The sequence below is a fragment of the Suncus etruscus genome, chromosome 6 (assembly GCF_024139225.1).
Source record: "Suncus etruscus isolate mSunEtr1 chromosome 6, mSunEtr1.pri.cur, whole genome shotgun sequence".
NCBI classification, from domain to species: Eukaryota; Metazoa; Chordata; class Mammalia; order Eulipotyphla; family Soricidae; genus Suncus; species Suncus etruscus.
In genome coordinates this window covers 121,709,989-121,734,194 of record NC_064853.1, presented here as the reverse complement: position 1 = coordinate 121,734,194, position 24,206 = coordinate 121,709,989, and the positions used below count along the sequence as shown (strand labels likewise).

The 24,206-nt window shown below is 41.2% G+C and overlaps 1 protein-coding gene across 1 annotated transcript in view; it reads left to right on the top strand.

Moving 5' to 3' along the window:
- Window positions 1–24,206, top strand: part of RNF145 (ring finger protein 145) — a 42,418-nt gene that overhangs the window by 8,067 nt on the left and 10,145 nt on the right. Inside the window, 6 exon segments of the mRNA XM_049775806.1 lie at window positions 3,370–3,478; window positions 7,715–7,806; window positions 15,123–15,358; window positions 17,895–18,070; window positions 21,081–21,221; window positions 22,478–22,660. Coding sequence (XP_049631763.1) covers window positions 3,370–3,478; window positions 7,715–7,806; window positions 15,123–15,358; window positions 17,895–18,070; window positions 21,081–21,221; window positions 22,478–22,660 — 937 coding nt within the window.

Sequence of the window (24,206 nt, the reverse complement as noted above, 5' to 3'; positions counted from 1 at the left end):
TCTCATCTCACCCCCACCATATTAATAATCCCTACAAAACAGAATGCCTGCATTTCTTATGGAGGTTCATCAGGGTTATTTTAAACAGGTTGCCAGTACTTAAATGTTGCTGGTCTTGTTTTTTAATTACAACTGGCCCTTGAGTTAACATTATCATTACCTCTTAGTGTGCTGTGGTCAGTCATTCCTGTAGTGCTTACATTGGTAATAGCTTTGGTTAATTTAATTTATTTTTCAAGTTATTAGTTAATATATACTTTATACTTCAAATGACACATGATTTTCTTGTTTTAGCCTAAGTTTTCAGAATTCTTTAAGAATCTTAGATAATATATATTATTTTCACTGGGATGTGAAATGAATTATGTCATGAACCCAGGTTTTTTTGGTGGTGTTTCTTAGCTACCCTAAAGGGTTGAGGATGGAGAGAGACAGGCAAGGATAGCTTTTTAGTATGTTTGCATGTGACAGACTAAAAGGCTTCCCTAAAGTTTGAGAACCATTAGCTACATTTAAATTCATTCTTATATTCAATGCTTGATTCTGCATATAAGACTTCACAACAGTTTTATTCTGCATTATCTCCAATACATTGTCATTATTACCCTTTCTGTTTTTTACATCCTAATAAGATCTGCAGAATTTACTATTGTTATGTCCTCATGCTTCTTAATCTCTGTCCTTAGAATATTTGAATGTTTCCCCCTTTTTTTTGCCCTTTGAGGTTCAGGCCAAACTTGATTACCCAGACAGACACTCTCTAATGTTTGTATATATAGCAACACATGACATCACACTTTTGTCTATATTCATTTCCTCACTAGACTGATTACTTTTTTCTTCTTTGATCTTCAACTTTTTGGAATTTGTATGGGTCATACACACATAATGACAGTTGAACAGCAAGATAATGGAAGAATTATGAAATTAATATGTTCAGTCTAGTAGAATTGGCTATTGATTTCATGAAGTGTGTAGAAGGAACTGATGACAGAGAAAAGGAAAGACTTTGAAAATGAGAACTGATAGTTCATTTAGAGAAAATGTAAGGAGTGGTAGTCTGTGATGAGAAAATCCTTCAGCTGTAAACACTGAAACTGCACACTAAATTGATGAAACAATCTCTTTAAAAAAAACCTTTAAAGTCAGCTGTAAGAGGGATTAGCAAAGTAGAATGTGGTCATTATTTTAAAATGTTTAAAGCAAATAGAAACACTTATCTCTTTTGCTTTTTGTTGTGTTGCTCTCTCAGTCAGGATGTGTGAGGGAATCAGAATTTTACCTCTGTAGTCCCTCACCTACTGCCCTCATTTCTTTAGTTATTAAACCTGTTTGATCTAGCACGAGAAAGGGATTTGATGTTAAGAGCAGGTGTTGAAGAATAATAAACAAAGAAAGAATAAGTATTTTCCACTGAATGATGAAGGACCTTGGGGCCGTGTGATAGTACAGCGTGTAAGGCACTTGTTTTGCATCCCTCAGAGCATCCCATATGGTTCCCTAAGTCCCACCAGGAGTAATGCTTGAGTGCTGAGCCAGGAGTAACCCCTAAACTTCGCTGAGTGTGGCCCAAAAATAAAAACAAAAGATAAATGATGTCAAATGTCAGACTGAGGGGCCGGGAAGGTGGCGCTAGAGGTAAGGTGTCTGCCTTGCAAGCCCTAGTGTAGGACGGACCGAGGTTCCATCTCCCGGCGTCCCATATGGTCACCCCAAGCCAGGGGTGATTTCTGAGCGCATAGCCAGGAGTAACCCCTGAGTGCCAAACGGGTGTGGCACAAAAACCAAAAAAAAAAAAAAAAGTCAGACTGTGAAGATCCGAGCTCAGAAGGTTTTACAACAGGAGTATTGTCTCGTAATAAAGGCAAGCAAGGGTGTGAGGATGGAGAGAGAGGCAAGAATTGCTTGTTAGTATGTTTGCATGTGACAGAGTATATTAGTCTAAGGAAGATGATAGGCAAAAAGGACTAAATGAGACATGAATGCAGTGATAGGAGCAAAGGTGAGTCAGGTTTGAGTCAGGGTAAATGGGATTTAGAAGAATTGAGAGTGAGCTAACTCCTTGAGGGTGATGGATTTGTACTTGCCAAGTATGAAACATTTAACTGGACCATATTTCAGGCATCATGAGCTAGGAGATATATGTTAAACATTTTGAAAAAGGGCTTTTTTGTTTTAAAAAGGTTATTATTTTGCTGATAGGTTCTCAATAACTTTGTTGTTAGCATACATCCGGGAAGGCATATTTGAAGTCAATTAAATCAGATACATTGAACTGAACACCTGATAAGAGAGAAACAGTTTTGTTGTTCTTCTTTGGGGCCATACCAAGCAGTGCTAACAGTTTACTCTTGCTTCTGTGCTCAGGGATCACTGCAGGTGGTACTGGGGATAGGGATCAAACCAGGGTCAGCCATGTGCAAGGCAAATTTCTAAACTCTATACTAAAGAGAGCAGCATTTCTCAGGGATTAAATTTCCCTTATTTTATTTAGTTTTTGATCACACCCAGCAGTGCTCAGGGATTATTCCTGTCTCTATGCTCAAGGTGTATATATTAATTTTTTGTGTGTTTTGGGAATAGGTACCAAAAAGTGGTATTGTTGGATCATAGGGAAGTTCTATTCCTATGGTTTTTATTTTTTAATCTCCATATTGCTTCTATAGAAGTTGATCTAGATTATGTTTCCACCAATTGTAGATGAAGGGTCCTTTCTCACCACAATCCCACCAATACTGGCAATTTCCAGATTTTTTTATATGTGCAATTCGTACAAGTGTGAGATGGTATCTTATTGTCGTTTTTACTTGTATTTCTCTAATTATGAGTGACCATGAGATCTCTTTCATATGCCTATTGGTCATCTGTATGCCTGTTCGGGGAGGTGTTTGTACATCACCCTATTTATGGATAGAGTCATTGGATTTTTGTTGTTGTTGCTAAGTTTAGTGAGTGCTTTATATGCTTGGATGTCAATCCTTTATCAGAAGTATTATGTACAAATATTTTATCACATTTAGTAGGGTAAGTTAGGACAATATTTTACATTTTCAACAACAAAGACAAGGCTGGAATTTCAAACATTATTGAAATCTGGTTGGAAAGTAATTTACTTCTTTTTTTGGTTATTGGGCCACACCAGGCAGCGCTCAGGGGTTACTTGAGGCACTCTGCTCAGAAATTGCTCCTGGCAGGCACGAGGGATCATATGGGATGCCGGGATTTGAACTACCATTGGTCCTGGATCAGCCGCTGGATACCGCTGTGCTATCTCTCTGGGCCCCAGTAATTTACTTCTAGTTGTACTTACTAGAGCAATTAGTTGAGAACTCAATTAGAATCCTCTTTCTTTGATATCTCAAACTGCAGGTTATATCCTAAGTGTTGTGCTGCTAACCCTGCCTAGACAGCATCTGGTTCAGCTTTATCTCTACTTTTTGACTGCCCTGCTCCTCTATGCTGGACATCAAATATCCAGGTAAGAATGTGATCTCAGGGGCTGGCGAGGTGGCGCTAGAGGTAAGATGTCTGCCTTGCAAGCACTAGCCAAGCAAGGATCGCGACCGCGGTTCAATCCCCCGGAGTCCCATATGGTCCCCTCAAGCCAGGGGCAATTTCTGAGCGCTTAGCAAGGAGTAACCCCTGAGCATCAAATGGGTGTGGCCCGAAAAACAGAAAAAAAAAAGAATGTGATCCCAGTATTTAAATGTGTAACTGAATTTAAAGTTCCCCTGCTAATAATAAAATGCTTGTCATGCCCTGTGTTAAGCTGATGTTTGTGGTGGGGATGTAATTCAGAGTTAAAGCACATTGCCTTACTAGTATGAGTCCTGGATCCAGTCCCCAACTTTGCAAGACAGACAAAAAACTTGGTTTAATTTTTTGTTTGTTTGTTTGGCTCACTCTTGGCAGTGGTCAGCAGGCTGACAAGATGTGGTGCTGGGGATTCGAACTGGAATCAGCTGTGTGCAAGGCACCTTAATCTCTGTACTACTTCTCCAGCCCCTTGACATTGTGTTTCTTAAATTATATTGTCACCTAGGATTACTAGTTGGAGATATGCTTCAGAATGCTAATTTTTCTTAGAAGTTTTGTTACATAAAATTCAAATTTAAGGTAACAAAACCCCACGGGCCGGGAAGGTGGCGCTACAGGTTAGGTGTCTGCCTTGCAAGCGGATGGACCACGGTTCGATCCCCCGGTGTCCCATATGGTCCCCCAAGCCAGGGGTGATTTCTGAGCGCATAGCCAGGAGTAACCCCTGAGCGTCAAATGGGTGTGGCCCAAAAACCAAAAAAAAAAAAAAAAAAAAGATAACAAAACCCCCAAAATGGGACTTTAAGAGAGGATAAAGTAGGGAGGCTGGAGAGATAGCACAGAGGATAAGACATTTGCCTTGCATACAACCATCTTGGGTTTGATTCCGGTACCCTATGTGGTCCCTAAGTCAGGAGTGATACCTCAGAAGAGCTAGGAATAAGCCCTGAGCACACCCAGGTGTGGCCCAAAACCTAAATAGACTGTCAGACACACTCAGACACACACACACACACACACACACACACACACACACACACGACAGACTGTCAGACACACACACACGATAAAGTAGACTAAGAAAGAATAATGCAAGACGGGAGTGATACCTCAGAAGAGCTAGGAGTAAGCCCTGAGCACACCCAGGTGTGACCCAAAACCTAAATAGACTGTCAGACACACTCACACACACACACACACAGACACACACACACACACACACACACGCGACAGACTGTCAGACACACACGATAAAGTAGATTAAGAAAGAATAATGCGAGACAGCTAACAAATGGCCCAATAAGAAATTCTTGGATAATATTTGCTGAGTTATCTATAATGATTTTGCAAGATATGTGATATGATTTTAAACTTGATGATTCTGTTAATTCTCTAACTTCCTCTCCTAAAGCTATCTGGGATGTGATGGCATTCTGGGCTAGTGGAATGCAGTAACCCGGCAGTTGAGTCATCAGATTTCATTTGTGTATCTGTGCAGTTTCCACCCTGGCCCTTTAGGACTGATCCTTTCTGTGCTGTGGGAGCTGCTTATGCATTTGAGAATGTTTGGTGACATTCTTGGCCTATGTGCCAGGAGCAGCTTCCATGCACTGCTATAAGCTGTGACAACTAAAAATGTCTCCAGACATTGCAGAATGTTCCTCTGGGAGAAAAGTCACTCCCGGTTGACAACCAGTACATTCAAGTGCATCCCCTTGAGATCTGGCTTTCTCTTTCAGTAGAAAGAGACTATCAATGCATTATTTGTTAGAAATAGTCCCTATCATTGAGACTTCACCTAAAAAGGTTTTTTTTCTTAATTTTTAACTTAATATTTATGGCTGTCGTTTAGCATATTGTCTAGGCTACCATATTGCAGTACGTCAATTAACATTAATCATGTAATAATGAATTGCTAAATCACCGTTGAAATTTAGTCATTGATTTTATAAATGCCACCCGTAAACTTTGTTTTGAAAATGTTTTAATTTCAGTTTTTAAATTTGATTTTTGGCAAGTCTCCTTATTTGGTTATTTAAGAGTTGTTTCGTATTTGACTGTTATGCTGAAGGAATTCCTATTGGATTGCTTTAATAAGAAGTAATGTCATGGGAAAAGAAAACAAAGCCATCCGAGTTGGTTCAGAAATTCTTAAAATGTTTAGTCTTAATTTGTAAAGTGATCAAAAATGGAAGAGTTTTGGGGCCAGAGCAGTAGTACAGAGGGGAGGGCATTTATCTTGCAGGTAACTGACCAGCAGTAGTACAATGAGGAAGACATTTACCTTGTATGTGGCCAACCTGGGTTTAATCCTTGGCATCAACAATTCCTGAATGCAGAGCCAGGTGTAATTCTGAGTGCTGCCTGGTGTGGCACCAAAACAAAAACAAACAAACAAAAACTCCCAAAAATTTGAAGAGTTTTTTGAAATATAATTTTCTGTACTTTGTTGTCAAATAAGGTAGTCATCCCCCAATGCTTACAAACATTCCTGATGATTCTTTTGTATTTTGCTGCTTATACACCAAAGTTTTGTTTCTTGGGTATAAAGGCTTTAGACTACTTTTAATTTTGCTATCTTAGTTGATCTTGTTAAGTGAATTAAATTCAAATGCAGTATTTGATTTGATATGTTTGTTTCAGAATAACTCGGTGACTTATAGATTTAATTCTAGTCATAAAGTTTTGGAGCCTAAACTATAGATTGTAACCCTTTCTTAATGGAATCACAGAACTGTAAAAATCATAAAAAATATCTTTTAGAATTTTAAGATAAGTTGCTTTTTACTTACTGTCAATAAATGTTTGATTCGTACATCTACTTTATATACTTATATACCTGGGTCTATATGACCATTTCTCAGGCTAAAAAGGTGCTGTGTGGGAAAAGTTTTAAGTATTCTGCCCTATAGAGTTGACAAGGACAGGTTTTTTTTTTTTCTTTTTTTTTTTTTTTTTTTTTTGAGTTTTTGGGTCACACCCTTCAGCGTTCAGGGGTTATTCCTGGTTCTATACTCAGAAATCACTCCTGGCAGGCTCAGGGGGACCACATGGGATGCTGGGATTCAAACCACCGTCCTTCTGCATGCAAGGCAAACACCCTACCTCCATGCTATCTCTCCAGCCCCAGGACAGGTGTTTTTTTTTTTTTTTTTTTTTTTTTTTTTTTTTTTTGAGAGGACAGATGGCAAGGGTTGGGGAGGGTTGGACCACACTCAGCTTTGTTCTTGGGTCACTCCTGGAGATGCTCAGGTAACCACATGCCCTGGGAATTGACCATGGGTTGGCCATATGGAAGGCAAGTGCCGCACTCCTGTACTCTCTTGGTTGGCAGTGACAGTTTTAAAGTGTTATTCTGTTATAAATCTGTTGTTTTGGTGGTTATTTTTAAAACTAATCTGTGATTATATTTACTCTTGACAAACTAAATGTAACTGGGGACAGAACTTTGGGAATAAGATGAGAGTGATGGTGAAAGAAAACCCAGAGAGATAACCTTCTACCTATTATTGGGTAGGACCAGGGAGCAGGGCTCAGATATGGTGCTCATGTGGCATCAGTGACATAAGGCCATGGTAAACAAAAAAAGCTTTAATTGTTTCGAGTGCATTTAAGGGGGAGGCAAGGTTACCCAGGTATGGCTTTGTTTTGATTTGTGTTTACATATGTTTACATACATATCCAGCAGGATGCGAGGGGGTATTCCTGTCTCTGTGCTTAGTGGTCACTCTTGGTGATATTTTGTGAACCATGCAGTGCAGAGGGAACTAAGATTGGCCACATGAAGGCAAGCAACTTCACCACTTACTGTCTTTCCAGCTCTCCCTTACTTTTTAATTTTAATTCTGTCCTTGATTTTATTTATATATATCATACATAGTTTTTACCGTCCTTAATTGGCTTAAAAAAATCTCTTTACATTATCCTTTTCTTTTCTCCCTAGCACCTTCTCCAGTAATCTGACTTCTGTTACCACTGTCTTTCTGCTTTGCCACTTTGTCAACTTTGACCTTATAATTCTCACACAGGTGGAATCAGTCTTTCTCGTTTTCCCTTGTGAAAATTATGGAAGCAGTATTAGTGATGTATTTTCCCCTAATCCTTGTGCTTTCCCTGCTTCTCTCATTGGTTGAGGTTAGGTTGTTCTTAATGCATTGTTTCTGTTTTGCTTCTTTAGGGACTATGTTAGGAGTGAACTGGAGTCTGCCTATGAAGGACCAATGTATTTAGAGCCTCTTTCCATGAATCGGTTTACCACAGCCTTAATAGGTAAGTGATGTAAAAGAATATTAGCATAAGACAGTTAGAAAGTTCCTAATTTCTTATTTATTTTATTTTAAATTTATTTTTGCTGGGGCCATAGGAGTGAGTGTGGTGCTATAACAGCACCACACTATTCTTGATTGCTTGGAGACTGCACCTAGTGGTGCTTGGGGTTTTGGTAGGGAATTGAGGGGTGGGGGATGATCATGTCATGCCAGGACTCAAACTGAGGTGTCAGCCTGTTGAGCTCTCTGATTTCATATTTTTAATTGTGTTATGTGTGACATTTTGTTGCTTCTCTACTTTTTATGCTATTTTAAGTAGGTGGTGGAGAGTAAAGCTAGTTATTTTCTTGTTAAAAGAAAATGAGAATCAGAATAGATAGTATTTACCAACAAGCCACTTTCTTTGCATACAGTTGATCTGAGTTTGATCCATTACACCACACATGGTTCCCCCAAATGATCAGGATTTTTTGATTCTTTTTGGTGGGGGGAAGTCACACCCGGCAAGCGCTCAGGGGTCACTCCTGGCCCTGTGCTCAGAAATCGCTCCTGGCAGGCATGGGATGCCGGGATTTGAACCTCCATTGGTCCTGGATTGGCCGCATGCAAGGCAAACTCCCTACCACTGTGCTATCTCTCCAGCCCCTAGTACTGATTCTTGAGTGCAGAGCCAGAAGTAACCTCTGAGCATGGCTGGTGTGGCCCCCAAAATAAAATAAACCAAAAATGGGAACTGTATTATCTTTCTTTTTTCTTTTTGGATTTTGGGCCACACCTGGTGGTGCTCAGTAGATCACTAGATTTGTGCTCAGGGATCACTCTTTACAGGCTCAGGGCAACAAATGGGATGCCAGGGATAGAACCCTGGTTGGCCACGTGCAAGGCAAACACCCTCCTCACTGTGCTCCAGCCCCCAGAAACTAATATTTTGAAGCTTTTCATAGTTGCTACAAGCTTTCACCCTATAATCGGATACAGTTTGTCAGAAACATCATGAACTTGAGGTAGGGTTGAAATGTTCAGGTAGCCAAATGTGAAAATAGAATGTTGACCATCAATCTCATTATAGTCCAAGGTGAGGTTCTAGGCCCAGCCATGCATTATTTAGAGGAAGGTGACAAGGTGGATCATGTGGGGGTCATGAGAAGATTGAACATTGGAGACTGGATGGAGGAGAGTTTCTGAAAAAGCTGTTTTTTCTGAAATGCTTTCACTTTGAGAGCGCTCAGTGGAGGACCATTTGGAGAGCCCTGTGTCTCCTGAGATTTGTGGGAGAAATGCTACTGAGGTCTGAAACTACTCCACAAAACTAAAGCTGTACTCGTGCATACTAGCCACACAAGACTGTGGCTAATTCAAGTGAAGATAATTTATAGATAACACAGTGGGTGTCTAAGAGAACAGGAGAGGTTGCAAATCTCATGCTGACATCTTTATTTTATTTTATTTTATTTTTTTGTCATCTATATTTTTATTATAGATTAAATGCTTATGTGAAAATATTTATGATGTAGTAGGTTAAACAGTGTGCTAAGTTTTCTTATCCCCCCATGTAACTCTCCTCCCCCTGTTTTTAAAAAGAAAGATAACAGGAAGTTAGAAACCAAATCTATGGCTCACTCACTAAAAGTCTTAGCTCACATTAGGGTCTACAGTGGGCTTAACTATTGGCTTGCTTGTCAGTGAAAATATGGGGTTCCCTTCTTTGGGCTCATGTGCATGCTTGTGTGTGTGCACACAGGCTGCAAAGGATGGTGGTATCCTTTGTGTTGTGTCATTTCTTTAGCTCTGTCCTTGAAAGTTCTTTAGAGAGATCAGAGGACACAAGCAAAGTTTCTAGACTCCCAGGAGCTGAGGAAAGAAGCAAACAACCAGGTGAGGGGCCTGTGAGCAATATGGAGGTGACTCCTTTTCTAGGGCAGTCTTGGAGGAAGGCCTGGGAGTATCCAGAGGAGGAGGAGCCTCTCTCCTAGCCCACCATGCATTGTGGAGCTCAGCTATTCCCCTTCTCACTTCCAGCTTCAGTCAGATGGAAGGAAGAGAGGCCAGGAGAAGAGGGACTGAAAAGAGAGAGTAGGCTACTTTCCCTGCCCTGAGACAGTCAGCAGTGGGCTGTCCCACATCTGGACTGCATCAAGGAGCGCCTCTCTGTTCAGTCTCTTTCAGAGTTTGACTCAAGATCAGCAAAGTCAAGCTACTTGCCCATGGCCAGGAGAATATTCTCTTCACTGAGAAATAGTGTAGTCACTGTAGTGGGTGGGGGAGGCATTTGCCTTGCATGTGGTCGGCTTCATATGGCATTGCATATGGTCCCCTAGCCCAGTGGTCGGCAACCTGTGGCTCTCGAGCCACATGTGGCTCTTTACACTTTTAATTTGGCTCTTCTGTGTGCTGGGCGGCCGCTCCAGGAGTCAGGACTCGGCTCCTAGCCTCTGTCAGTGTGCGCTCTGTGTGACTCTCAAAATAAATTTCAATAGTGGTTTTGGGGAGATTTGGCTCAGTTGAAAAAAAAGCTTGCCAACCACTGCCCTAGCCCATCAGGAGTGATTCCTGAGTACAGAGCCAAGAATAATCCCCGAGCATTGCAGGGTTATGGCCTCAAAACAAAACAAAAGAATATCGCTTTGGGTTAAGTTACTCAGGAAGGCTAGAGCCTGGCTTGAAAAGGCCCTGTCCCCACCTGTAAGCCCTTTCAGTACTGATATGGAGATTTCTCCACAACCCACCTCCTCCTGTCCCGCTCCCAATGCAGCTCTCTGAGTATATCCTATGCATAGATTATTCAGTAATGCTAATATTTTTAATACGAAAATATTTGCTAGGTTAGAAAGCTTCCAGTTTTTCTCTTATTCTGTGATGGACTCAGTTTTAGTTTTGTGGTCCACCCAGGGCTTACTCCTGACTACATACACTCAGGGATCACTCCTTCTGAGGCTCAGGAGGACCATGTGGGATGCTGGAGATGCAACCCATTTCGAGAGCAAGGCAAGCACCCTACCTCCTGTACTATATTCTGGCCCCTAGCATGCAATATAGTATAAATCTGAAATAGTTTCTTTAATTTTCTATCAGTTGGTTCAACCAAGTAAAGTTCAGCTCAATGGAAATTTAAAAATTCATAAGCTAATAGGTAGTGTACTTTCTTTCTATTGATTTTAAAGTAACTTTCTACATTATTTTCTCTTTCACTTCACTAATGGACTTTTAAAATAAATAATATGACTATGCCTTTATTTCTAAGAACTGCAAACTTCTCAGAGAGCTTTCTAAAAATGGACTCCTGAAATCCAAAGAGTACATAGTGGTTTTGGTTTCTACAAAATCTTCCCATTGGAATTGAAATGAACGGCTTCCTGTTCTAGAGATTTACATTAACAGATGATCTGAGTCGTCCTTCCTGTCACCTAACTATCAGGACAGGTCTTCCCATCAGGAGAATTACAGCCTATGAGTCATAGTTTTCTGTGAAAGAAGGTAATGGAAGTCTACAACCCCAGAGCTGAGCACTGACGGTGTTGGCATTGAATAGGGGGATTTTCAGAGCTGGGAGGAAGGTGACCTACAGAACAAGGACATTTAGACACCAGAGGGCCTGGAGCACAGTGAAAGTTAGAGGCCAGAGTGAAACTCCCTTCTCATTCCTAGTGTGAAAGCTTTCCCTCCTACAGCTCTATTTCAGATTTGTAGCTTTCTGGTTTTTCAGGCAAAGAAACAGACTTAAGTTTGAACATCAAGGCACTACTTGATGCTGAACCTGCTTCCCTCTTCCCCATGCTATATCCCCCCATCCCATGGCTGAATGCGTCTTCCCCTACCCCACACTGCAGGTTACCCCCACCTCCCACCAACACTTTTGTTCTCTCTCTCTCTCTTTCTCTCTCTCCCCCTTCCTTCCCTCCCTCCCTCCCTCCCTCTCCCACTCCCTCACCAACACTTTTGTTCTCTCTCTCTCTCTCTCTCTCTCTCTCTCCTCCTCCCCCTCTCTCCCCCTCCCCCTTCCTTCCTCCCTCCTTTCCTTCCTCCCTCCCTCCCTCTCCCTCTCCCTCACCAGCACTTTTGTTCTCTCTCTCTCTCTCTCTCTCCCCCCTCCCTCCCTCCCTCCTTCTCCCTCCCTCCTTCTCCCTCTCTCTCTCCCTTTCCCCCCTCCCCCCCCTCAGAAATGGCTCCTGCTTGGGAGACCATATGGGACGCCCGGGAATCAAACTGCGGCCTGTCCTAGGTTAGTGCATGCAAAGCAAATGCCCTATCACTTGCGCCACCACTCCGGCCCCTTTTCTTTTTTTTCCTTTATGACATGCTTGTCATGTTATTTGAATAGCAGTACATTCTCTTCATTTTAATTTGTTTTTGGATCACATCTGGTGGTGGTCAGGGCTCCTTCCCGGCATTGCTTGAGAGACCACATGATGGGGGTTTAACTTACCACCTGGGGCTCATACATGTGAAGCCCATACCCCAGCTCTTTGAATACATCTCCATGACTTCTGGATACCAGTACTTCTAAGGCTAATGTAAATGCTTTGTTGGAGAAATCATTTAACAATGTTCAATCTTTCCTGTGTGGCAATTAGAGCAAGTTTGGGCCATACTCAACTCTGCCCAGGTTATACTTCAGGCTCTGATTCAGAGATGACTCCTAACAGGGCTATGGACCAATGGACCATGTGGGGTGCTACAGATCAATGAAATAAAAATCCTGCAATATTATATTGCTTTTTATTGGCAAGAAGGAAGGGAATATGACAAAATGGAAGATAAAGATGTTCAAGAATTTTCAAAAATTTCAAATGACTGTTGCTGGAACAATAGTGAATAAGCTATAGTAAGAATGATAACAAGCAGTGAGTAAGCTGCTTGCCTTGCATGCAGCTGATCCAGATTTGATCCCAGGTATTCCATATGCACCAAGATTAATTCTTGACCTCAGAGCCAGATGTGAACCCTTAGCATAGCCAGTTGTGGTCCAAAACAAATGGAAAAATATTTTCAAATGACAGTTTGAAATGGAGGCTGTACTAGTTAGTGAAATGGGACAATAGCCTTCAGTAAGCTGCTGTAGGGACAAAGTGGCAGGTTCTTTATAGAGATACCAGTTTATGAGAGATTTTGAAGTATGCTGAAATGACATTTTAAATTTACAAGAAAAAATTGGGTGCGTCCAGTGGGTATTTTGAAACATTTGGTTATAGTTACATTGCACAATAAATTCCAAGTATATTAATGTTTACATTGTAGGTGATTACTTATGTATTTTGAAAAGGTGTGTTATTTATCATGGTGCCAAATGAGGGAAGCCATTAAGGTAAAGAGAGGTTTGACTACTTAGAGTGAAAAGTTTCATAAGAGAAAAACGGCATTAAAAAGTAGAGACCAGGGCCCAGAGTGATTGCACAGCGGTGGGGCTTTTGCCTTGCATGCTGCCAACTCGGAAGGGCCTGGGTTTGATCTCTGGCATCCCAGATAGTCCCCTGAACCTGCCAGGAGGGATTTCTGAGTGCAGATCCAGGAGTAACCCCTGAGTTTAAAAAAAAAGAAAGTAGAGACCAGTGACACTCTGGAAAAATGTACTCATCTGGCAAGATACTCTGACTCAATATCCACTTTTAGAAATTTAAGGTTAGTGCGGTGTGTGTGTGTGTGTGTGTGTGTGTGTGCTCGCGCGTGCGTGCGTGCATGCCCAATACTCAGTGAATCTTGGGACCATTGGGGTGTTGAGGATCGAACCTGAGTTGGCTGGGTGAAAAGCAAGCATCCTGCCTGCTATAATTTCTCTCTCACCCCTCCAATTTTATGAATTAAATATTAAAAATTAGAAAATGTGCTTGCTTTTATACAAGGACATCACAAATATACAAGCTTATTCACAGAATATATTTTTAATATCAGAATACTTGGAAGCTGCCGAATGCTAGTATTTTGACATACACATTCAGTAATATTTTATATAGTTAGAAACACGCCACAATTTTAGAGTGGAGAGATAGATGCAGTGTTTATAGCTGGATAGAATTGATTATTGATTAATATATATACCATAAAATTTTTTTTTTGTTTGTTTTTGGGTCACACCCGGCAGTGCTCAGGGTTTATTCCTGGCTCTATGCTCAGAAATCACCCCTTGCAGGCATCCCATATGGGATGCCGGGATTCGAACCACCGTCCTTCTGCATGAAAAGCAAACACCTTACCTCCATGCTCTCTCTCCGCCCCAGTCTTTTGAGATTTTTTATAATGGGGTAAGGACCTCATACATTAAAAGCAAGTGCACTACTATTGGGCTTCATCCTTGGTCAATTTTGCATTTTATGTATATATGTATATTTGGGGGGGTGGGCTACACCCAGCAGTTTTGACAAGTTATTCCTGGCTTTGCACTCTGGGGTCATTCTTGGAGGTGTTTGGGGACCATAAGGGATGTCGAAGATTGAACCCAGGTCAGCTGCATGCAAGGTGAACACCATAAAGTAATAAAAGTGTTAACACTATTGAATTAAATATTTAAATCTTCCTCTTTTTTTGCAGGGAGAGGCCACGCCTGGCAGTGCTCAGGGGTTATTCCTGGCTCTGTGCTTAATAATCTCTCTTGGCAGGCTTGGGGGACCAAACAAGATACTGGGGATTAAATCTGGTTTGGCTACATGTAAGACAAGAGCTCTACTCTCTGTACTATCACTCTGGCCCCTTTTAAAAACTTCTTGATATTAAACATGTCTGTTGGAATATGTCAAAAATCTATTGGTATTTGTGCTTACTTTTTGTGTATCTAATGGGAGTGGTGTGGCTAGAGTAGTAATACAGTAGATAGGGCACTTGCCTTGCATGTGACCTTCTCGAGTTCAGTACCTACCATCCCATATAATACCCTGAGTGTTTCTGGGTATGAATAGAACAAAAGCAGAACAAAACAAAAATGTAGGGAATTGGTGTTCAAAAGTCCATGAAACCTGGGGCCAGAGCCGTGGTGCAGCTTGGTAGGGCATTTGCCTTGCATGCAGCTGACCTTGGATGGGCCACGGTTCAATCCCCCAGTGTCTCATATGGTCCCGAAAGCCAGGAGCCATTTCTGAGCACCTAGCCAAGAGTAATCCCTGAGTGTCATTGGATATGGGCACCCCCCTCCCCCCAAAGTCCATAGAACCTGTGAGTAATCTTGCTCAGATCATGGTTCGGTCATGTGAAAAAAAAAAGGTGAAAAACGTTCCCTAAAGTTTTTTAATTAGACTGCATAATGAGCTGGCTCATCTCCACTGCATATTTCTGGTGAATTTGGTGAGGTCCTTGTGCTCCAAGTGAAGTACCTTTTCCTCCCCATTTCAGGGCAATTGGTGGTTTGTACTCTGTGCTCCTGCGTCATGAAAACAAAGCAGATCTGGCTCTTCTCTGCTCACATGCTCCCTTTGCTCGCTCGACTCTGCCTGGTTCCTCTGGAGACCATTGTCATCATCAACAAGTTTGCTATGATCTTTACTGGACTGGAAGTTCTCTATTTTCTTGGTTCTAATCTCCTAGTACCTTATAACCTTGCTAAGTCTGCCTACAGAGAATTGGTTCAGGTAAGATTGATAGCTGCACCTGGAGAATTGAATTTCACAGAATAAGTAAGCACATTGACATCCGTGCACCCCTCTTCCTTCACCAGTCTTGTTTGTGGTTTTATTCTGGAAAACAGTTTCAAAATAGCAACTGTTCACCCTGTTTAGAAATATTCTTATATTCTTTAATTGTGTAGATTTGTCAAGAGGAGGCAGTGGAGATAAGTAGAATAGGCACTTTGCCTGGCTTCTGGGTCAAAAGGACCTAGTAATAGATAACAGATCCTTAATTAACTGTGCCTGTCTGGAAATGGCTTCCTGGAGCAGGCACATGTTCAGCCCATCAGATGCAAGACAAAAATAAGACTTGAATAGCCGGAGGTTAAATTCTGTTTTTCTTTTTTCCTTCTCATGACAGTCCTATTTGGCTCCAGTTCCTTCCTTCTGCTTGTATAATTTATTTATTGAGAAGTTAAGAAAGACTTTTGGGGTATAATCTGAAAGATTTCATTTAGGGAGCTGATTTGGCCAACGTGAACTTGCTTCTGTTTCTACCCCTTTGTCTAACCTTTGCTTTGAATAGTTTATTTCTGGGCACAAACAATAGATATTTCGACTTCTTTGATTACCGTGATAAACACTTAAAGTAGATTTAAAACTGAGGTGTGTTTAAAAACAGAAGTGTAGGGCTGGAGGGATAGTTTGTCTTGCACATGGCCGACCCAGGTTCAATTCTTGGCATCTTATATGGGAGCTTTCACCCCCATCTCTCTAGTCCCTAGCACCACCAGAAATGATTCCCGTGTGCAGAGCCAGGAGTAACCCCTGTGTATGCCAGGTGTGGCCCCAAAACAAAAATAAAAATAAAACTTGAAAAAAACAAAAAACAAAAGTGTTAAAAAAAAAAACCAAAAACTTTTTCTTTACCTCTTGGCTGTGTGTTTATTACCTGAAAGTACTGGAAGCTCTCACACTGACCACAAAAATCTGAGGTTTAATTTTGTTATTTGGAAACAGCACTTGTGACCCCAGGATTGGTAGGTCACCCAGAAAGCTTGCTTAATTCGTCTTCCTGCATCTTACACCACGATTGCTTTGAGTTGGGCTAAAATAGAGATTAATCACAGCTAGACTTTAAAAAATATACAATTTAGCAATTATAAAAATTTTAATGTAGGGTTAATTCAGTTGTTTTTAAAGTACTGTTTGTTCATTCCTTGCTTTCTACTCCTATAGAGGTATTAATTGGCACCAGAACAATTTGCAAGTCATGCGCTTAATTTAAGACCTTCATAGCTTATTGAAAAATTTCGTTGCCACCTGGAGAAATTCCAGAAAGACTAGTGGACTGCTTAGATAACAATGTGCAGGCTAACTACCCTGGACCCAGTGACTTAGTTAAATCCAGAGACTTAGTTACAGCTGAGGACTAACTCTTTCCAATAGATCTCGAAAAGATTGTTTATAAAACAATTGCTTATAAAACATAAAGTTAGCAAACTCAGATTTTGATTTCTATAGCCTGATAGTGCTAATTTTCTTGCTAAACATAATAAATTTAGAGGTGGTGCTTGACTTGATGTCCAAGAATTAGGAGATACAGAAGGTAGGACACCCTGGGGGAATGCATCAATCTGGGTGAAAGTACTCTTTCATAGTCTATCTTTGCTTCCCAGTCATCAACTTCTCCAGTGATCACATTCATTCTTTCTTCTACAAGATTATCTTTTGCCTCAGGTGTTCCAGATTAAACTAGGGACTCAATCTCACCTGACAATGTCTGCTGCCATAGCCCCTCAGGCAGTATTACTCCACTCTGCCCTGTTTGGTAATCCCCGATATTTTGATTCAGTCTAGTGAATCACATCATTGATTGTGATGCCTTTTCTTTCTTTGAAATTAAAAAAAATTTTTTAGCCACACCCAGCAATGCTCAGGGAGGGGTTACTCTTGACTCTGCACTCAAGAATCAATCACCCCTGGCTGGTGCTTGGGAGCCCTGTGTGATGCTGGAGATGGAATCTGGGTCAGCTGCTTAACAAAGCAAGCACCTGTTCTCTCGTTCCAGCCCCTCAATGTGATTTTTATTTTTGCCTTTTCCTTGAACTATAATGGCAGTTTATACTTCTTATTTGGTGGATGTTTATGTGTCACAGTGATAATAAAGCAGAATATAGTAAATTATTTTTTAAGAACAAGCAATCTACCAGCTATAGTTTACAGATATATACAGTTTATAGAACTAACTTAAAAGAATTTAGCTCAAGCAGGAAAAAAAATGTGACTTAATTTTTCCTTAAGTAATACATTGTGTTTAGAAGTATGTGTTAAAGCAGGGCTCTCAAACTCACGGCCCACGGGCCGTTTGCGGCCCGCTGTACAACATTTTGTGGCCCGAGGCCGGCCTTCAAATATCGCAGTATTCGCTTTTTTTTTCGTGAAATTCCTTATGTGGCCCTGCCTCACCTCGACTTTGCCTCCTGCAGCCCTCAGGTAAATTGAGTTTGAGACCCCTATGTTAAAGTGTTGACGATCTGTTTCCTGTCTCATCTCTTAGGTAGTGGAGGTCTATGGCCTTCTTGCCTTGGGAATGTCCCTGTGGAATCAGTTGGTAGTTCCGGTTCTCTTCATGGTTTTTTGGCTGGTTTTGTTCGCTCTCCAGATCTACTCCTATTTTAGTACTCGAGACCAGCCAGCCTCACGTGAGAGGCTGCTTTTTCTTTTCCTGACGAGGTAAGTACTATTAGCATATTGTCTTGTTTAGTAACCTTCAGGAGGAGATCTGAGAGTTTGCAAATTTTGTCTTCTATCATATAGGTTTATAGTTTGCTTTTAGACCACACCAGCATTATTCAGGGCTTACTCCTGGCTCTGGCCTTAGAGATCACTCTTGATCATTTAGGGTGCTGGAATTGAACCTGGGTTGGCCTTGTCCAAGGCAATAATTGCTTTCCTCACTGGACTGTTCCTGGCCCCAGGATTTATAGTCATACAGTAGATAGATTGTATTTAGGACAAGATTTGCATTCAGCGGTCTGGGTCTCCCTATGCAAGGAAGTTTTGATATAATGTCCTGGTGGGATAGCTGCCTGGATTTTAGATTCACAGTTGGCAGGTGGTTCATGGAATGTTAGAGAGAAAGTTGTAAAGACATCTCGTTTAATTATTGGGTCCAGTAGGAGTGTGATGGGAGGTTTTTGCCTCAGGTCATGTGAGAAGTGAAGTTTAGACCCTAGCTGATAGCCGAAATACTTTCACTTTCCCTATTAATATTTTGCTTTAGTTTTGGGGTCAGTCCAATAACCAAGTGGAGATCTCAGATTTGAATCTAAGATATAGTTATTAAAAATAAAAAGATGTGTCGGAGATCCTGAGAGCCTTTTCTGAGCTTGTTCCATCCATGTTAGTTTTTTCCCACCCTGCATTAGACTCTTGAGCCCTTAGAATCAAGCACATGGTTATATACCTCTTGGTTCCTGTCACTTCAAAAATCAGAAATAAGGATTTGCTGGGTAGTTGAGGCACTTATCTGTGGCTTGGTTCTGATGGGCTGAACATGTACCTACCCCAGCAAACCATTTCCAGCTCACCTACTGTTAAGAACAGTGTTATCACTAGGTCACATGCATCAGACCTGGTTTGACTTCACGATCCCCACATGGTCCCCAGCATCATCAAGTAAACTTTGAGTTCCTGAGCATCAGCGGGGTGGTCCAGGAAATTATTTGTACCCCAGTGCCACAGCAGCACTATACCCTCCAGCCCTTGCAGTGAATTCACCCACCTGATTGGCCAAAAATTACTGGGAAGAACCCGAGTCATATAATACAGCAGGGAGGGCACTTGTCTTTCACCAGTCTGGGTTCATTCCCTGGTATATGGTCCCCAACCCTGCCTTGAGTAATTCCTGAGTAGAGAGCTACAAGTGAACCCTGAGCATTTCTGGGTGTGGCCAAAAAAGGGAAAAAATATCACTACCAGGGACCCCTAGGTACCAGTTGAGCAATCAGCAATGAAATCGCACACCTGATTGGATTAAAAAACAAAGAACTTTTGCAGCCAGGAAAAAAAAAAAAAAACAACCTAAAATCAGTCAAGTGTTTCACTTAATAAATAGGGAAGGTAAAGAGTAAGTTTATAATTTTCCCAAACTCTTTCACGTCCCTAAAGCAATATTGAGAATTTTTGTTTTCTGTTGTATATTCCCTTTAGGATTTTTGTTTTGTTATTTTTTTGGGTGGTCACATCTGGTGGTGCTCAGGGCTTTCTCCTGATTTTGTGTTCAGGGATCACTCCTGGCAGTGTTGGGGATCATTTGGGGTGCTAGGAGCGTGGGTTGGCCCCATGCAAGGCACAACTGCCATCATACTAGCTTTCCAGCCCAGAATTCTCTTTTGAAAACTAGCTCCATATTCTTTTCTAAAAAGAAGGAGAATGTACTTCTTGAAGATGTCATTAAATCATACTTTTTTTTTTGGGGGGGGGGGAATGTTTCTCTTAAATATGAAGATAGAGAATTTGTACTCTTCATACTCTTCCAATGAAAATGAAGTAGAGTTTTCAGTATTGTCCGCCACAATTGTCTAACATTAAATTACTGGACAATTTAAAAGATACTTTTCTGTTATTGTTGAAAGATCATACATGAGCAAAAAATGTCAGACATTTCAGCAGTTAGATTTGTAGGACTGCAAATTACCAACCTCTATCATTGGTAGGATACTTTGAAACAGGGGCCAGAGAGATAGCACAGCAGAAGGGCGTTTGCCTTGCAAGCAGCCAATCCAATCCAGGACGGATGGTGATTTGAATTCTGGCATTCCATATGGTCCCCTGAGCCTGCCAGGAGTGCTTTCTGAGCTGTACAGAGCCAGGAGTAACCCCTGAGCGCTTCCAGGGGTGACCCAAAAACCAAAAAAAAAAAGATTCTTTGAAACAGAAAACCTGACTCTTAGAAAAATTCATAAAGTATGTGAGAAAACTAAAAATGAGATTCCTTCAGCCAAAACTAAATTTTACAAACTATATGTATAGGGAAGATAAAATGCAACAGATAGAAGCAAGGCACAAAGAACTGATGTTCCTAGGCTATTTCCTCATCCATATAGGGGAAATTCTCTTAATATCCAAGCATTTCAAATACGACATTTAAACAGTCATTAGGCACTGTACAAAATACCAGATCCAAATAACCAGTACAGAGCTTAAATATTTATAAAATATTTGCTACTAAGTTAATATGTTCAGTGAATGCATTGAATGCATGTCCATACAATTATCTAAACCTAAATTAACATGTGAGGTTCCAATTGAGCATTGTGTGGTGAGTGCAGATAAGTTTGTTCATTGCCTCCTGTCCACAGAGCACTGTAGCCAAATAAGGGTGACTTGTTAGCATGGCTGTCTGAAGTTTAAACAGATGTCACTTTTAGGGCCAGTGGGTGCTGTGTGAATTTCTGTTGAATAGTAGTTAGTTTTACACTTTTCAAAAAAAAAATCTTTTTGAAAGACTTGGACAATATTTAAGCCCTTAAGAGTTTCATTGTATTTGTGGGGGCATATGATAATTAAGATAAAGACCATGTTGCAGATACAGTGCATTGCTTATTTGTCAGAGAGAGAGGTCTGGATGTTTGGGGTATTGTAATAAATGCTGATCAGATCTATCATGGTGGTAATTTAAAGTCCTAAACTGTCTCCTTGCTCCAGAGAAAACCTTTCCTTATGTCCCTCTTTCTTCCAGCATTGCTGAATGCTGCAGTACCCCTTACTCTCTTCTGGGCTTAGTCTTCACCGTCTCTTTCGTTGCCTTGGGTGTCCTGACACTCTGCAAGTTTTACCTACAGGGTTATCGAGCTTTCATGAATGATCCTGCCATGAACCGGTAAGTGCCTTATTTTTGAGTATCTTTAGAAATTTAAGTATTATGTAGAAATTGTGATATATTTTTATTGTGGCTATTTTTCTCTAAATCAGGGGTCTCAAACTCACGGCCTTTGGGCCGTTTGTGGCCCTCCGTACAACATTCTGTGGCCCTGCCCTAGAGGAATCTTTTTTGTTTTGTTTTGTTTTAGTTGTTTGGGTCACACCCCCCAATGTTCAAGGCTTACTACTGACTTTGCACTCAAGGATCACCTCGACTTTGCCTCCTGCGGCCCCCAGGTAAATTGAGTTTGAGACCCTGCTCTAACTTTCTTTGGTTTAAAATACTATGAAAAAGGGCCCGGAGAGATAGCACTGTGGCGTTTGCCTTGCAAGCAGCCGATCCAGGACCAAAGGTGGTTGGTTCGGATCCTGGTGTCCCATATGGTCTCCCGTGCCTGCCAGGAGCTATTTCTGAGCAGACAGCCAGGAGTAACCCCTGAGCAATGCCGGGTGTGACCCAAAAACCAAAAACCAAAAAAAAAAAAAAAAAAAATACTATGAAAAAACCCACTTCCTATGTATTTCAAAGGTATATTTTATTGTATGTGTCTAACGATGCATATTGGGTACTTTTCTAAATTTAAGAGATTTTCGATTCACTTGCGTTGCTTCTTCCCATTCTGAAGTACATGTACTTGTTTGATTGAAAATTATTTTATTTTGGAACATAATTTTAATACTGAAGTTTTACAGTTACATCAGTGATTTCTGAATAGTTCTTTTTTTTTTAATTTTTAAGATCAGGCTTTGGGAAATCCTCTTTGTAGAACTTAGTATAATTTGATATTTCATTGTAGAACTTTTAATTGTTTAGTATGTCTATAGTTTCATGTTTATTTGGTGATAAGAGAAAAATAGGGTATATTTATGATATACTACTTTTATATAATATATAAATATATAATTTAATATTTTGATTAGCTTTTGTGTCATTGTAAATAACATAAATATGTACCTTTTGAATTCTTTCACTTGGAATTAAACAAGATTGTGATGTTGTTGTTGTTATCTTGTTTGTTTTGGGGTCATATCCAGTAGTGCTCAGTGGTCATTCCCAGTTCTGTCCTAAGAATCACTCCTGGCAGTGCTTGGAAGGACGGCCATTATGGGATTCGGGGATTGAACCTGTGCCAGTTGCATGCGAGGTTAGCGCCCTAGCAGCTGTGCTCGCTCCCCAGCTCTTTGACATTCTTCTTTCTAATGTGTATTTTCTAGGGGTATGACCGAAGGAGTCACACTGTTGATCCTGGCAGTGCAAACAGGCCTAATCGAGTTGCAGGTGGTGCATCGGGCCTTCCTGCTCAGCATTATCCTCTTCATTGTGGTGGCATCTATCCTGCAGTCCATGCTGGAGATTGCTGACCCCATTGTGCTGGCGCTCGGAGCTTCCAGAGACAAGTACGCAATTTATGGATAGAAATTGTTTCTAACCTTTTAGATACTGTTTGGATACAGAAAGTGGAGGAGTAATTGGTATTAGCTTTACTTGATATGTTTTATGTTTTACTTTTCCCATATTTTATTTTTTCCCTACCTGAAATTGAGAAAGCTAAAAGTCACTTCAGGGCCAGAGAGACAGTAGGCATTTTGCCTTGCACATAGCTGACTGGGTTTGATCCTCACTATCCCAAGATGGTCTTGGAGTAATCTCTGAGTGCAGGGCCAGGAGTAAGCGCTGAGCATAGCTGGGTATTGCCCTGAAATAAAATCCAAGAAAAAAAGAATACGATGTTTAGTTAAGAGTTTTGTTTATTTTTATTCTGGGGCTATACCTGACCCAAGTTGGGCTATACCCAACTTAAACTATATCCTGGGTTCAGGGGACCCAATTGGTCCTGGGTCTGGAACCCAGGTCCTTTGGTTCTGACTTTTTTTCCTTCCAATTTTTGGGCCATATCCGGCAACACTCAGGAGCTACTCCTGGCTCTTTGCTCAGAAATCACACCTGGCAGGCACCGGGGACCATATGGGATGCCGTGATTCGAACCACCATTTTGTTCCTGGTTCTGCTGCTTGCAGGGCAAACACCCTACCGCTGTGCTATCTTTCTGGCCTTGGCCCTGACTTTTTGATTTTGGTTTTGGTTTTTGGGCCACACTCGGTGGTGCTCAGGTGGACCATATGGGATGCTGGGGATCAAACTTAGGTCTGTCCTAGGTCGGCTGCGTGCAAGGCAAATGCTCTACTACTATGCTATTGCTCTTACCCATGGCCCTGACTTTTTTTTTTAATGTAGATATAAAATTTAGTCAGATAATGTATGATTTTATTTTGTGCCATGCTAAAGGAAAGAAAGCACTGAGAGATACAAAGAAGAGACAGGCTAATACGTGTTAATGGGCAAAGAGCTTCTCTAAGTACCCTTCACCGCCGCTGCTACATACAGTACTGATGCTCTTCAGGGCCAGAGGGAATGAGTAACCAGATTCATGTTAATTTCATAGGACAGGAATTTTCTTAAGAAATAAGAGCCAAGGGGCCGGGAAAGTGGCACTAGAGGTCAGGTGTCTGCCTTGCAAGCGCTAGCATAGGACGGATCGCGGTTCGATCCCCTGGCGTCCCATATGGTCCCCCCAAGCCAGGGGTGATTTCTGAGCACATAGCCAGGAGTAACCCCTGAGCGTCAAATGGGTGTGGCCCAAAAAAAAAAAAAAAAAAAAAAGAGCCAAGTTGTGGAGCAGGAGAAATAGTACAGCAGGCAGGGCATTTGCCTTGCACATAGCCATCCTATGTTCAGTCCCAGGCATCCCATAATGTTCCCCCAAGCATTGTCATAGTGATCCCTCAGTGCAGAACTAGGAGTAAACCCTTGAGCATTATCTGGTGTGGCTCCCAAATTGGAAAAAACAAAAGCCAAATGTTTTTTAGCTCTTTAACATTTTTTGAGGGAGGGCTTATTGTTATTTTAAATAAGAACATTCCATAAGGAATTATTAAAAATTCA